Below are 16087 nucleotides of genomic sequence, written 5' to 3'. Positions count from 1 at the left end.
GATATTATGTACTGAGTTTAGTCTTTGCGAATAACATGAAATGTCATCTTTGACTTGGTTGATTCTGGGCGAGTCCAATGTACTCTGGTTCCCACAGAGGTGGAAGTTTGGTACCAAACTGTATCCCTGAACGGCTATTAAAGCTCTGTCGCTTTATACTTTTGCATCTGTGATCTATTGCCTAATTGTATTGTAATTGCATTTAGATAGCGCTTAGCACCCCTGACAAGGTATTGGAGTGCTTTATAGCAGGTAGCACACTGCGCCAGAACCCATAGTTAGTGGTTATTATTAGTCATTGGGACTGGTTTTGTGATCTCGAGGAACCATTGCATGAAGATTCAATAGGAGTTAGGTGCGATGTTATGTGTGCAGCACTACAACTCCCGGCATACACTGGGACCTGAAGCCAGGCTGCTGGGCCCGGGCCGTGTTCTGCCTGCTCGCCTTGTACCCTGCCTCTGAACCCCTCTTCTCCATCTCTTGTTCTTCCAGGACCTAGGATGTCGGCCGCGGCCGCTGCTGGACTCCCGACCTGACCTTGGCTCCTGCCTTCAAGCCTGGCCTTCCCACCATGCTTTGCTCCTGGCGCGGGAAGCTCAAGCTCGTGCTGGTGACGGTGGTGGGCGTGGTCCTGCTCACCTGGCTTTACCTCTTCGCAGGAAGTCTGGACAGTGAGTGGGGCTGCGTGGGGGTGTGCGGGAACATTTCTCGTTCTCCGCCTTTGAGTGGGGGGTAGATAAGGATGGCGGCGACACATTTAAGGGAGGTTAAATCTAAATTAATTTGAATTTAAATATTACTTACGACCTCTGGCGAGGCGCTGAAGCGCTTTATGGCGAGTAGCATGCTACCTGGGAGCCCCAAGTTAGTGGTCAGTCCATTCGTTTTGGGGTTAGTTTTGCATGCCCATTCCATGCATTCACACGCTTTGTTTGTGGGATATGATTGACAGAGGTGTAGATCACTAGAGGGGGCTTTGGGAGAAGCAATTGGTTGCTTGATTTAATAAGATAGTTGTGGTTTAAAAAAGAGCTTAAGACGGATAGGCATAAGATTTAGAGAAACTTGCACGCAAAAGAGGCAGGAAGAAGGAAAACAGTGATGCACTTTAAAAATAAAATAAAAGGGTATGGAAGTAAGTAATAATAACAAAAGTTTGATAGAATGTCAATTTTTAGTGCAGGATTTGAAGGAGTATAGCAGGTGGAGAATTTTTGCAAGCAATCTGTGGATGTAAACCTGTTGGAAAGAAACACTTTTACATTCTGCTCCTAAGGAATGTAGCTGACACAATCTTTCTAGAGGCAGTTAGGAGGTGACACAGATAACAGAGAAAAGGCAGCCCAGTGCTTGTTGAGACCGCCTTACTGTCGAGCAGTGCGACAAATGAGCACTTTCTGTCACGTGTAATTACAATGAGAACCCCCTAGAGCAACCCTTTCACATACAAAAAGGAGGGGGGGCGGGTCCAAGGGAACTAATTTAAAGACCAACGAGGAGAGTATCCCCTACTAAAATACAATTATAACACAAGAAATTCTCGGGTCTATGCTAGCGCACAAATATGCATCAAAAGATAGAAGGATTGAGTCCCACTGAGGGCTACAACTCCCTCACTGTGAGGTAGGAGCTCTGGGATGTTTTCAAGATGGCAAGGACCTTCCTAGGATGCTAAAACCCCATATGTGAATGATCGGTGTGGTGAGAGTGCAGCGCAATGGGGCGTGTTTGAGTGAATTCGCAGTGGTGAGATTAAAACTACCCAGTGGAGGCACTAGGTCTCCCCCTGTGAGGAGAAACCCATATGGTGGAGCGTGCCACCCGTGGTGGGCGAGGGCTTTCGTCCTGAAAGGGATTGTCCCCCTGTTTATATGGGAGATTTTGTGAGACTCCAATCCTTCTATCGTTTGATGCATATTTGTGCGCTAGCTTAGACCCGAGGATTTCTTCTGTTACAAAAAGACCCTTTCACATACCTACTACAGCAGAATATTTAATACTGTAAAGAATCGCTACACTTTATGCAAATCATGTCCACGTACATCAACTATACATATCATATAAAACACATGTGATGTAAACACCCACCAACTTAAAAATATAACCAGGCCATAGATGAGCACACTGCAGCTGTCATTGGTATATTCAGTCCATGTTCGTGACTCATTCAATACCTGGTTCAAAAGGTATCGCCCGCTTCACTTCCTTCCAATATGTCACAGATCCGACCCTCCAGGAATTTACTAATATCAAAATTTTAGGGGCAAAAATACAAACTGGAGATTTTAGATAGCGGTGGTAAGGTTGCAGCTAACAGGTGTGTGTGTGTGTCAATCAGGAAAATGCAGAGGTTAAAAAACGGATTTTTACCAGTGCCTTGTGACTGGTACATGAGCAGTAACTCATCCTTTATCATAACCCCGATCCCATTCTTGGCTCCAATATACCCCGTCCGCACTCTGTATCTACCATTCTGTGCCGGGGTTACCCCTCGTGTCAACTCCCAAGCACCCTTCTTCCGCACCATCTTCTTACACCATCAGTTACACTTTTTTACTCTAACTCCTAAACATAACCACATCCAACCCTGACCATAGCACCTTCCTTTAGACCATCCCTTGCTCACACTCACCCGTTCCTTAAAGTTAACCTAACTCACCCCTTGTGTTTATTCTTACTATAAAGCCCCTCACATCGTACCTTATTCTAATCTTCACCCCCAAACCGAACCTATTCATAATGTTATAATATCTCTAACGCCCCCTCCAAGCTGCTTTTTCTGCTCTACGTCTCCAGTTTACTACGTTTGCCTGCCGTATAGTTCGCTTTATTACTGCAAACCTAATATAGAGGTAACACAGCCAGGTCTTCAGGTGCTGGGGCAGCGGGAGAGATCAGGACAGTATTCGTTCCGTCTGGGGAGCTCAGGGCAGTGTCCGTTACCCCCTACTCACAGTATCTGCTCTGGTTCTGTTGCATTCAGCCGTGGAGCTCAGGACAGTGTCCGTCACCTCTACTCAGTCTCAGCTCTGGCTCCGGTTCTGTTGCATGCAGCCGTAGAGCTCAGGGCAGTGTCTGCCACCCCTACTCACAGTCTCCGCTCTGGCTCTGGTGCATTCAGCCGTAGAGCTCAGGACAGTGTCTGCCACCCCTACTCACAGTCTCAGCTCTGGTTCTGTTGCAAGAAGCCGTAGAGCTCAGGACAGTGTCCGTCACCCCTACTCACAGTATCCGCTCTGGTTCTGTTGCAAGAAGCCGTAGAGCTCAGGGCAGTGTCCGTCACCCCTACTCACAGTGTCAGCTCTGGTTCTGTTGCATGCAGCCGTAGAGCTCAGGGCAGTGTCCGTCACCCCTACTCACAGTATCCGCTCTGGTTCTGTTGCATGCAGCCGTAGAGCTCAGGACAGTATACGTCACCCCTACTCACAGTCTCAGCTCTGGCTCCGGTTCTGTTGCATGCAGCCGTAGAGCTCAGGACAGTATACGTCACCCCTACTCACAGTCTCCGCTCTGGCTCTGGTTCTGTTGCATGCAGCCGTAGAGCTCAGGACAGTATACGTCACCCCTACTCACAGTCTCCGCTCTGGCTCCGGTTCTGTTGCATGCAGCCGTAGAGCTCAGGACAGTGTACGTCCCCCCCACTCAGTCTCCGCTCTGGTTTTGTTGTATGCAGCCGTAGAGCTCAGGACAGTATACGTCACCCCTACTCACAGTCTCAGCTCTGGCTCCAGTTCTGTTGCATGCAGCCGTAGAGCTCAGGACAGTATACGTCACCCCTACTCACAGTCTCAGCTCTGGCTCCGGTTCTGTTGCATGCAGCCGTAGAGCTCAGGACAGTATATGTCACCCCTACTCACAGTCTCAGCTCTGGCTCCGGTTCTGTTGCATGCAGCCGTAGAGCTCAGGACAGTATACGTCACCCCTACTCACAGTCTCAGCTCTGGCTCCGGTTCTGTTGCATGCAGCTGTAGAGCTCAGGACAGTATACGTCACCCCTACTCAGTCTCAGCTCTGGCTCCGGTTCTGTTGCATGCAGCCGTAGAGCTCAGGACAGTATACGTCACCCCTACTCACAGTCTCCGCTCTGGCTCTGGTTCTGTTGCCTGCAGCCGTAGAGCTCAGGACAGTATACGTCACCCCTACTCACAGTCTCAGCTCTGGCTCCGGTTCTGTTGCATGCAGCCGTAGAGCTCAGGACAATATACGTCACCCCTACTCACAGTCTCAGCTCTGGCTCCGGTTCTGTTGCATGCAGCCGTAGAGCTCAGGACAGTATACGTCACCCCTACTCACAGTCTCAGCTCTGGCTCCGGTTCTGTTGCATGCAGCCGTAGAGCTCAGGACAGTATACGTCACCCCTACTCAGTCTCAGCTCTGGATCCGGTTCTGTTGCATGCAGCCGTAGAGCTCAGGACAGTATACGTCACCTCTACTCACAGTCTCAGCTCTGGTTCTGTTGCATGCAGCCGTAGAGCTCAGGACAGTATACGTCACCCCTACTCACAGTCTCAGCTCTGGCTCCGGTTCTGTTGCATGCAGCCGTAGAGCTCAGGACAGTATCCGTCACCCCTACTCACAGTCTCAGCTCTGGATCCGGTTCTGTTGCATGCAGCCGTAGAGCTCAGGACAGTATACGTCACCCCTACTCAGTCTCAGCTCTGGTTCTGTTGCATTCAGCCGTAGAGCTCAGGACAGTATCCGTCACCCCTACTCACAGTCTCAGCTCTGGTTCTGTTGCATGCAGCCGTAGAGCTCAGGACAGTATTCGTCACCCCTACTCACAGTCTCAGCTCTGGTTCTGTTGCATGCAGCCGTAGAGCTCAGGACAGTTTACGTCACCCCTACTCACAGTCTCGGCTCTGGCTCCGGTTCTGTTGCCTGCAGCCGTAGAGCTCAGGACAGTATACGTCACCCCTACTCACAGTCTCAGCTCTGGCTCCGGTTCTGTTGCATGCAGCCGTAGAGCTCAGGACAGTATACGTCACCCCTACTCACAGTCTCCGCTCTGGCTCTGGTTCTGTTGCATGCAGCCGTAGAGCTCAGGACAGTATACGTCACCCCTACTCACAGTCTCCGCTCTGTCTCCGGTTCTGTTGCATGCAGCCGTAGAGCTCAGGACAGTATACGTCACCCCTACTCAGTCTCAGCTCTGGCTCCGGTTCTGTTGCATGCAGCCGTAGAGCTCAGGACAGTATACGTCACCCCTACTCACAGTCTCAGCTCTGGCTCCTGTTCTGTTGCATGCAGCCGTAGAGCTCAGGACAGTATACGTCACCCCTACTCACAGTCTCCGCTCTGGCTCTGGTTCTGTTGCCTGCAGCCGTAGAGCTCAGGACAGTATACGCCACCCCTACTCACAGTCTCAGCTCTGGCTCCGGTTCTGTTGCATGCAGCCGTAGAGCTCAGGACAGTATACGTCACCCCTACTCACAGTCTCAGCTCTGGCTCCGGTTCTGTTGCATGCAGCCGTAGAGCTCAGGACAGTATACGTCACCCCTACTCACAGTCTCAGCTCTGGCTCCGGTTCTGTTGCATGCAGCCGTAGAGCTCAGGACAGTATACGTCACCCCTACTCACAGTCTCAGCTCTGGCTCCGGTTCTGTTGCATGCAGCCGTAGAGCTCAGGACAGTATCCGTCACCCCTACTCACAGTCTCAGCTCTGGTTCTGTTGCATGCAGCCGTAGAGCTCAGGACAGTATCCGTCACCCCTACTCACAGTCTCAGCTCTGGTTCTGTTGCATGCAGCCGTAGAGCTCAGGACAGTATACGTCACCCCTACTCACAGTCTCAGCTCTGGCTCCGGTTCTGTTGCATGCAGCCGTAGAGCTCAGGACAGTATCCGTCACCCCTACTCACAGTCTCGGCTCTGGTTCTGTTGCATGCAGCCGTAGAGCTCAGGACAGTATTCGTCACCCCTACTCACAGTCTCAGCTCTGGTTCTGTTGCATGCAGCCGTAGAGCTCAGGACAGTATACGTCACCCCTACTCACAGTCTCAGCTCTGGTTCCGTTGCCTGCAGTCGTAGAGCTCAGGACAGTATTCATCACCCCCACTCAGTCTCAGCTCTGGTTCTGTTGCATGCAGCCGTAGAGCTCAGGACAGTATACGTCACCCCTACTCACAGTCTCAGCTCTGGCTCCGGTTCTGTTGCATGCAGCCGTAGAGCTCAGGACAGTATACGTCACCCCTACTCACAGTCTCAGCTCTGGTTCTGTTGCATGCAGCCGTAGAGCTCAGGACAGTATCCGTCACCCCTACTCACAGTCTCAGCTCTGGTTCTGTTGCATGCAGCCGTAGAGCTCAGGACAGTATTAGTCACCCCTACTCACTGTCTCAGCTCTGGTTCTGTTGCATGCAGCCGTAGAGCTCAGGACAGTATACGTCACCCCTACTCACAGTCTCCGCTCTGGCTCCGGTTCTGTTGCATGCAGCCGTAGAGCTCAGGACAGTATCCGTCACCCCTACTCACAGTCTCAGCTCTGGTTCTGTTGCATGCAGCCGTAGAGCTCAGGACAGTATACGTCACCCCTACTCAGTCTCCGCTCTGGTTCTGTTGCATGCAGCCGTAGAGCTCAGGACAGTATACGTCACCCCTACTCACAGTCTCAGCTCTGGCTCCGGTTCTATTGCATGCAGCCGTAGAGCTCAGGACAGTATCCGTCACCCCTACTCACAGTCTCAGCTCTGGTTCTGTTGCATGCAGCCGTAGAGCTCAGGACAGTATTCGTCACCCCTACTCACTGTCTCAGCTCTGGTTCTGTTGCATGCAGCCGTAGAGCTCAGGACAGTATACGTCACCCCTACTCACAGTCTCAGCTCTGGCTCCGGTTCTGTTGCATGCAGCCGTAGAGCTCAGGACAGTATCCGTCACCCCTACTCACAGTCTCGGCTCTGGTTCTGTTGCATGCAGCCGTAGAGCTCAGGACAGTATTCGTCACCCCTACTCACAGTCTCAGCTCTGGTTCTGTTGCATGCAGCCGTAGAGCTCAGGACAGTATACGTCACCCCTACTCACAGTCTCAGCTCTGGTTCCGTTGCCTGCAGTCGTAGAGCTCAGGACAGTATTCATCACCCCCACTCAGTCTCAGCTCTGGTTCTGTTGCATGCAGCCGTAGAGCTCAGGACAGTATACGTCACCCCTACTCACAGTCTCAGCTCTGGCTCCGGTTCTGTTGCATGCAGCCGTAGAGCTCAGGACAGTATACGTCACCCCTACTCACAGTCTCCGCTCTGGTTCTGTTGCATGCAGCCGTAGAGCTCAGGACAGTATCCGTCACCCCTACTCACAGTCTCAGCTCTGGTTCTGTTGCATGCAGCCGTAGAGCTCAGGACAGTATTCGTCACCCCTACTCACTGTCTCAGCTCTGGTTCTGTTGCATGCAGCCGTAGAGCTCAGGACAGTATACGTCACCCCTACTCACAGTCTCAGCTCTGGCTCCGGTTCTGTTTCATGCAGCCGTAGAGCTCAGGACAGTATCCGTCACCCCTACTCACAGTCTCGGCTCTGGTTCTGTTGCATGCAGCCGTAGAGCTCAGGACAGTATACGTCATCCCTACTCACAGTCTCCGCTCTGGCTCCGGTTCTGTTGCATGCAGCCGTAGAGCTCAGGACAGTATCCGTCACCCCTACTCACAGTCTCAGCTCTGGTTCTGTTGCATGCAGCCGTAGAGCTCAGGACAGTATACGTCACCCCTACTCAGTCTCCGCTCTGGTTCTGTTGCATGCAGCCGTATAGCTCAGGACAGTATACGTCATCCCATCTCAGTCTCAGCTCTGGTTCTGTGTACCTCAGACTGACCATCACTCTATGTTCCCCTCAGGAGGGAGTCACACCTGTATTTTTAGATCATTTATGATCATGGTCTTGGCCATCACAGAAAATCAAGATGTTCGGGGCAGTGAAGACTCTTCCCCCAGTTCCCCTTCTGTTTGTTCTCTTCAAGACTCCTCTAGTGAAGTTCTAGTCCAATTTTAAGCCGCTCATCATCAGGGTGGAATGTCCTCCATCAGTGAGTCAACGTGCGGCCCACACTGCTGAACGTTCTCTGGTCCTAAGTTGCTTGTTTGCCCCTTGGTGGCCCTCCCACTGGACTGGAAGCCCGCCCAGACTTCAGTTTTGATGGGGACCTGAGGGACTCGCAATGTGTCCTCAGGTGCCTCCTCTGTGGAGACCACCTCACCACGTGGTTAACTTATGGACACCAGTGCATTTCCTCTGGGCACCACACGTTGTGTAGTGAGGGTGGGCGGTATGCGTGTCTGTGTGGGATGCTAGCGGTGAGAGCCCCCTTCCTGGGAGGGATGGGGAAGGTCACTGTTCCATCAGCAGTCATACCCCAGACCGGCGCTCCCAGACTTCCATCCCAGGCCGTGGTTTCGCTAGAGCCCATTAGAGAGCGGCCATCTTGGAACTCAGCCATTTAATATCATTTAAAACACTGAAGTTTTTTTTTAACACTTCATTCAAGTATTCATTCAAGTATACTTTATTGTTCAATTAGTTAAAATCATTACAATATACCATCATTTATAAAGCTATTTAGAAGGAGAAAGAGTTAACATCGCACTGAGTTTGCTAAGGACTAAAAGAGTAAAAGTCTTGAAATAATTGTCCAAGCTGGAACTAAAGTGCTGATACGTACGGCTTACTCCTGCGTCTGGTGGCCAAGTTTGCACAACTTTTTTGATGAGCCCTGTACCCGTGACTGTTCATGTTTCTTGGTTCGGTGCCAGGTACCTGGATTGACTTGTTTAGTCCTCTGGTCTTGATCTTTTTTTTATTTCCTTGTGAGCCTGGAAGTTGTGATAAACACTTCTTGAAAACAAAAGGTGTTGTTGTTTGTTGAAGATGTAAATTACTACTGTGTTGAACAACGATTGAACAACGTGTGGGCTATTTCAGAGTGAACCATAATTGAAAAAAATTGAAATATTCTATGATGTTTGTTTGACCCAGCGGTTTCAAGCTGGTTAAGATGCATCAAAGCCAGTCAGAATCAACCGTTCCAGATAGGATGAGTAGGGTACACTTGTCCGATAATCTTTGCTCGCTCTTTGGTAGCTTGGCATAGAGCAGTCAGGCTTTTCCTCAGGGCTCGAGTATAAAGTATTGGCACAGCACCCTCCAAAACACACTGCGCACGCTACAAAAAGACTCCACACCGTATGTATAAAACACTTGTCTTTGTATTATACACACACACTGAAATCAGAACGAGATACACATTGTATATACACTCCACAGTTCTATGCAATTGTCAAACTCTCTATTGAAATCAAAATGAAACATACATTGTATATACACTTTACGGTTATAGGCAATTGCTGGACGTTCCCATTAGCAGAAAGGTTAAACAGTCAGTTCTATGACTATGCCTCCTGGCTCAGCCCCTCAGTCTTCAGCTACACCTGCCAATGATACACGTTGCCCCGGCTGGTGCCCTGATGACTAGACAGTCTGAACCACCTAACACGGAAAGAAAACGTTACTTACTTTCGTCCATCCAGACTACACCTCCATTCAACCAATGGCACCTACACAAGTGCGGGACCCTATAGACAGAAGGTTGTGAACCAGAAAGCTGGCGAGCTTCCAAGTCTGAAAAAAGGCTTTCCCCTCAAGTGGAGGTGTGACCTGCCATAGACTCCAGACAGTCAGCTGCAGATGCCCACAAGGCACACGAAACCCCTTGGGTCTAATAACTTTGTTTTCCAAAACTATGCACCCTGTGGCGTGGGTCCAGGGAGAGGGAGCCAACAACCTTGGATCGAGGCCGCGATGTCACGCACTGTCATCCTCCCGATCTAGAGACCGAAGACAGTCTCTGCACCTGTCTCACGTTCCCCCAACACCCCACGACCACCACACGGCCTGGAGCGCAAGCGAGCACAGGTCGCCTGGTTGCAAGCACGGGTCCCTCTGACTCTGCAAGCTTCACCCGCGCTCCTTGAACTCTTCACATCCCGGCACCTCAGATGGCTGCTGATCTTGCGCACACACTCCTCTTGCACAGCGAGATGATGGTGTTTGTCAGGACGGTCCTTGTCCCAACCACAATCACTGCCACCTCTCTCTACCATACCCAGTGCGGTCCTTAGGATCTCGTGGAGACAGTGAGATCCTTTGTGTGTCTGGGATCTTGTGGACAGGAGGCAAGCTCACCCGCCCTTGGAGAGTACTTCAAGACCCAGGCCATCCCAGTATCGAACCAGCATTGTATGGTTCTAAGTCCAAATGTGTCTCTACTTTCTGAGGGCGAAGCCCCAGTAGTTATACCCTCCATGGCCTTTGAAGATACGATCAGTTCAAAAGGTCACCTTTGAAATGCACAGGCCCTCTCTAAATTCTTCCCTTGCTACCATCCTACCCTGGGAGGTTTGATCACAATCTTTAGTGGGGCCAAGACCCTGCCCCTTGGAATGCAGGTGCCAATTCCAACCCAAATAACTGTCCCAGAAAGATCCCTCCGAGTCAGAGTTCCACAGTTTCCAGTGAACCCCTCGTTTATGACCCTCTATCAGAATGCACAGATGTGGCTGTTCCCCAGCATCCAAGTGTGAGTTAGTAGACAGGCCACCAGGCACACAGAGCCCGCACATCGAAAGGCTCACTTTCCCAAAGTGACATTTCCAGGTCCGTTATGCCAAAGGCCCTCCAACTACTGGAGAGGATCTGCCATTACGAACTCATCAATACCAAACACTGTACTGTTACTATTCTGTCCGTAGGAAATAATGCTCAACAGCATTTCCCTACATCCCCTAATGCTTAGCCAATGTGAGAAGCAGGCCCATCGTACCGAACACACCATCCGGTGTCATTCACAACTCTTGCAGGTAACACCTACACAAACCTTCCCAACCTCTCCCCAACAACTCACCCTGTCACTATGGAGAACTCTGATAAAGCAGGAGACACGTAGATCCTTGGCACGTAGCTTTATAAATTCCAAACCCAGTAACAGTAAGTGGATGACACAACCAGTACGGCAGGCCTACGGCGGCGCTTTCGAGGTACATGCCCCTGGTATAGGTCTTACCCAATGACAATGGACTTACAGCTAACTCGAATCAGCCAATCATATATACACAGACCCACAGTAAGTGTATGACGAGCACAGCGCTTTCACACTTCACAGCAGTGTCAGACGCGTGCAAGTCTTAAGGCTAGGAAAATAAGGTAAAAACTTGAGGTCGGCAGCCAAAAAGATTAAGGGAGACGACGCCAACAAAGGCCCAGTCTAACATTGTTGTACTTTTCTTGTGTATGATGGCACTAATTAGACATTAAATCGGTCATTAATAAAGCATTAATAGCTCGGAGAGCTTGACGATCTTGCAGAGTTTTGCTATATGACCTTATGAAAGTCTTGGTGTCTTTGCCAATACGTTCCTGCGATATTGGGGTGCTCAGAGCAGAGGGCAGTGTTCATAGGGGGCCTGGTTACTGCCTGCTACACCCATTACCCGTGTTGCCATGGTATGAAAGTTGCCCTGTGAGCAGCTTCACAGGAGCTCTGATGCCTTGTGCTGGCACGGAGGAGGACATGCTCCCAATGCCAGCCTGGCATGTCCTCACCCCGCAGCTCCTTGCCAACCCACACAGGATAGGAGGAAAGCTCCCTCTCGTTGTGTGACCACTTCATATGTTTGCTTTCTAACACCTGCACCTTGTGCGGTGTTTGTGCTCGGTATTAAGCAGAGGGCCTCTTTGCCTGGGGTGTGTTATCTCCGTTTACACCTTGTGTTCTTGGCATTTTCAGGGGATGACTTCTTGATGCCCAGAATAAGTCCCTTTGTTCAGGAGTCCCACAATGTAAGTCTGACAAATCCCTCAGCTAACATCCAGTTTTGTGAGTCATTCAACTCAAACGTGGAATGAAATAAAACTGCTATCGAGAGGCAATGAAACATCGGATAAGTGGGATCACCTTAAACCCTGGAGGGGGTCTGCTCATCTGTGAACAGTCTGCCCCCACTGCCTCAGAACCTGTTGGCATTGTCCTGGATGGGTGGGGGCCTGGCCTGAAAGTATTCCCCCGCCGCCCACACCAACTGCGGTGGCAAGATGGCAAGAAATGTGGGTGTACTTTTCGGCACCCAGTTTGCATTCAGTGCACAGGTGTCAGCGGTGGTGAAATCCTGTTTCTGGATCTTTCACGTGCTGAGAAAGTTTATCTGCTCCCTCATGAGGCACAAATCACAGTGGTGAGAGCACTGATCTATCCAGGTTGGACTATGCTAATGTCCTGTATCTCGGTCTCCCAGAATATCTGTTCCAGCGCCTACAGGTTATGCAGAATATGGCAGGCCGCTTAAACAAAATTACGAAATACTCGTCTCTCAGCGTATTGAGCAAACCCTCACTGACTGCCAGTTCGTCAGTGAATCAGGTATAAAGGTTTAACCCTAATGCATCAAGCCTTCTACAATCGGGAACCTAGGTAGCGCATTAAGGCTTACTGCCCAGGGAGACTGCTGCGGTCGAACTCAGCTGGTTTTGTTTCCCTGCGTTTTTGGAAACCGCGAAAGGGAGGTGCTACCTTCACGGTTATATCAGCGAATCTTTGGGATAAACTCCCAGATTACCTTCGATGCATACCAGAAAAAGTAAAATTTAAAAGGGAATTGAAGCCATTTTTATTCAGATGTTAGCAAGGAACAATGGCTTCTATCCCGGTTCTCTCTTCTTTGGGCATACCGAATAGCGCCGGGACACTCTTTTTGAGTAGCTGTGCGCTTTAGGAGTGTGTAATTCAATTCAATATCGAAATACCTTTGGGTATCTTCCCATCTGTCGCGGTCATATGAGATTCCCATGTTGTAGATTCTAGAAGCAGAACAGGAATTGCTGATACTTTTCCGATACTTAAACTAGTATGCCTGCAATGGCCAGTATATGTGCTCCACCTCTCTGAAAGATGTCCATCCTGGGACAGTGAATGTCACCTGTCTGGTGATTGTATCACAAAAGGCAACTGCTGTTTGTCTGTTTTTCCTTGCGGACATGCAGACTGTCAAGAAATAGGGAAGGGAGTACGTCCACGGGGTCCCAGAGGGTACAATTTGAACCAATTGAATAAAAAAAAAAAAAAAACATTCAGACACGATTTTATCCTATACCCCAGGTACCCTATACATAAACGCATGGTTTGGGTATACCTGTAGGTATTTTTAATATCGCCCATCTGGTTCCCTGCATGACCAGTCCGTATTTTATATAAGAACTCCCATAACACCATTGGTTGAGTCCACGCAGGTCGTTCCATCTTACCTGGGTGTGGAAAGACGCCTATGATGAAGAAGGTCACGATAAGTGAGTGAAGCGTCTTCTCCAATATCTGTGGATACCCCACCATCCAAAGTGGTTTTGAGGAAGGACGGATTATCTGGGACCCTGTGGATGTACTCCCTTCCCTAGCTCTCGACAGTCCGCACGGAAAAACTGAAAAAACAGCCGTTGCCTTTTGTGATCCAATCAGCCCAGGGAGATTGCAGCTGATCTGCGTCTCTCGCTCTCTATTGTGAAAAAGACCCGTCTGGCGATGCCATGTTTCCCAGTGTGGGCGGAGCTCTGGCTTAGGCTGTTGGGGGCCTTATCATCCCCCCTTTGCAGCAAGGATTGGAGATTGACCATTGCCACATCAGTTCATGGCTTATCAGACGGACGCTGTGCGCATGCGGCCAGAGGACCACTGATGCGCTCACTCCGTATCCCTCACCCATCTGGACTCCGCTCTGGGCCCCTACATTGAGCTGTGGTAGTCAGTAGCCATTTACTGTTGGCTGATGAAGAAGTAAGATATCGGCAATGAAATCTCTCACCTTCCATTGTTAGACTGGAAGCAAAGAAGGCGCTGAAAGAGAGTTCTCCAATATTATAGTCCCGGCATGACCTGACCTTAGCTCGTGGATGAAGGCTGGTTAAAATTCCGCTTTTTGGACTGTGGGCACTAGAACTGGTCGAGGAGACGCACCCGAAGTCCAGTGGCATGAGCTGCAGTTGATGGTGGTCTTGGATGTATCTGTAGCTTCCGTCATGGTGTAGACCACGCGCTGCTGTTCCAGTCCATAAGACATGCCTTGGTGTGAGCCCGTCATGGTGTAACATTGATCTGTGTGGAAGAAACACAAGACTCGGACACTTCTATGTCGCCGACAGAGGCAGCGGGCAAAGTGCAGGAGGGACCCGGCCAGTTCTTTGAGCCTTTTTTTAAAAACATTTCTGTCCTTTCCATCTTTTGACTTAGAAAGTCTTTACTGCTTATATGAAGCGACCTTGGAAAACAAGAGCTGTATAAATGCAGATCGTGAAGTTCTAGAAAGTGGGGGTCGGGAGCTGGTGGTTTCTGGCTGTAATGTTTTACCATTTTTGATATTGAGATCTCTCTCTTTCTCTCTCTCTCTCTTTCTTTCTCTTTCTCTTTCTCTTTCTCTTTCTCTCTTCCCCATTTTCCATGACACTTCCTTTTTCCCCTCTCTCCCTCCTCTTCTCTAACTCCAGTATCACCTACTTGTACAGGTGATTGAGGAGATGTTGAACGTGTGAGAGAGTAGAGATTGCACCTTTCAGTTCCTCATACTTCCCAGCTCCCCTCCATTAATCTCAACATGTTCTTCTTTCATAATCTCTTCTCTTTATTTTTCTCACCAACCCCTAAACAAGCCAACTCTAAACCAAGCCAACTACATAAATAGTCGAAACTAACACACACCCTGAACCCTAAAACGTTGGAACCCTAACACACACCGCCCTGAACCCTTAATCTACACCAACCCTCATCGCTTGCAGTTTCTCTCTCTCCAAAGTCCCTCGATATTTTGGTTTTGTTGATTATCTGTTTAGGTTGTTCCACTGTGACAAGGTCATCTTAAAACAGGCACATTAGAGGGTGGTGAGCCAGGAGAGATGGGAAAGAGGGGCCATGATGAAAGGAGGGGACAAGGCAATGCGAACAGAGGCATGGAAGGAGGCTCTGGGTGTGATGGTGGTGTGGATTGAGGAAAAAGTTCTCTGGATGTGGTAGTGGTGTGGATTGAGGAAGGAGCACTGTGGAGGTGGTGGTGTGGATTGGTGGTGTGGATGGAGAAAGGAGTGCTCTGGGTGTGGTGGCGTGGATTGAGGAAGGAGTGCTCTGGATGTGGTGTTGGTGTATATTGAGGAAGGAGCATTGTGGTGGAGGTGTGGATTGAGAAAGGAGGGCTCTGGATGTGGTGGTTTGAGGAAAAAGTTATCTGGATGTGGTGGTGGTGTGGATTGAGGAAGGAGCACTGGAGGTGGTGGTGGTGTGGATTGAGGAAGGAGTGCTCTGGGTGTGGTGGTGTGGATTGAGGCAGGGGTGCTCTGGGTGTGGATTGAGGAAGGAGTGCTCTGGATGTGGTGGTGGGGATTGAAGGAGTGCTCTGGATGTGGTGGTATGGATTGAGGAAGGAGCACTCGGGATGTGGTGGTGGTGTGGATTGAGGAAGGATTTCTTTGGATGTGATGGTGTGGATTGAGGAAGGAGCACTGTGGAGGTGGTGGTGTGGATTGAGCAAGGAGTGCTCTGGATGTAATGGTGTGGATTGAGAAAGGAGCTCTCTGGATGTGTTGGTGTAGATTGAGGCAGGAGTTCTCTGGACGTGGTGGTGGTGTGGATTGAGGAAGGAGTGCTCAGGATGTGGTGGTATGGATTGAGGAAGGAGCGCTCTGAATGTGGTGGTGGTGTAGATTGAGGAAGGAGTGCTCTGGATGTGGTGGTGGTGTGGATTGAGGGAGGAGGACTGTGGATGTGGTGGTTGTGTGGATTGAGGAAGGAGTGCTCAGGATGTGGTGGTATGGATTGAGGAAGGAGCGCTCTGAATGTGGTGGTGTTGTGGATTGAGGAAGGAGTGCTCTGGATGTGGTGGTGGTGTGGATTGAGGGAGGAGGACTGTGGATGTGGTGTTGTGGATTGAGGAAGGAGTGCTCTGGATGTGGTGGTATGGATTGAGGAAGGAGTGCTCTGGATGTGGTGGTGGTGTGGATTGAGGAAGGAGTGCTCTGGATGTGATGGTGGATTGAGGGAGGAGGACTGTGGATGTGGTGGTATGGATTGAGGAAG

The 16087-nt window shown here is 50.1% G+C and overlaps 1 protein-coding gene across 2 annotated transcripts in view; it reads left to right on the top strand.

Annotated features, from left to right (window-relative positions):
* LARGE2 (LARGE xylosyl- and glucuronyltransferase 2) overlaps positions 1–16087 on the top strand; it is a 305710-nt gene that overhangs the window by 234310 nt on the left and 55313 nt on the right. For both annotated transcript variants that reach the window (XM_085646702.1, XM_085646703.1), the window contains one exon: positions 496–674. In XM_085646702.1, coding sequence (XP_085502828.1) covers positions 575–674 — 100 coding nt within the window. In that variant the 5' untranslated portion in view covers positions 496–574. The remainder of the gene's footprint in view (positions 1–495; positions 675–16087) is intronic.

The sequence above is a fragment of the Triturus cristatus genome, chromosome 3_1, assembly GCF_964204655.1.
Source record: "Triturus cristatus chromosome 3_1, aTriCri1.1, whole genome shotgun sequence".
Lineage (NCBI taxonomy): Eukaryota > Metazoa > Chordata > Amphibia > Caudata > Salamandridae > Triturus > Triturus cristatus.
This window is presented reverse-complemented; position numbering and strand designations above follow the sequence as displayed.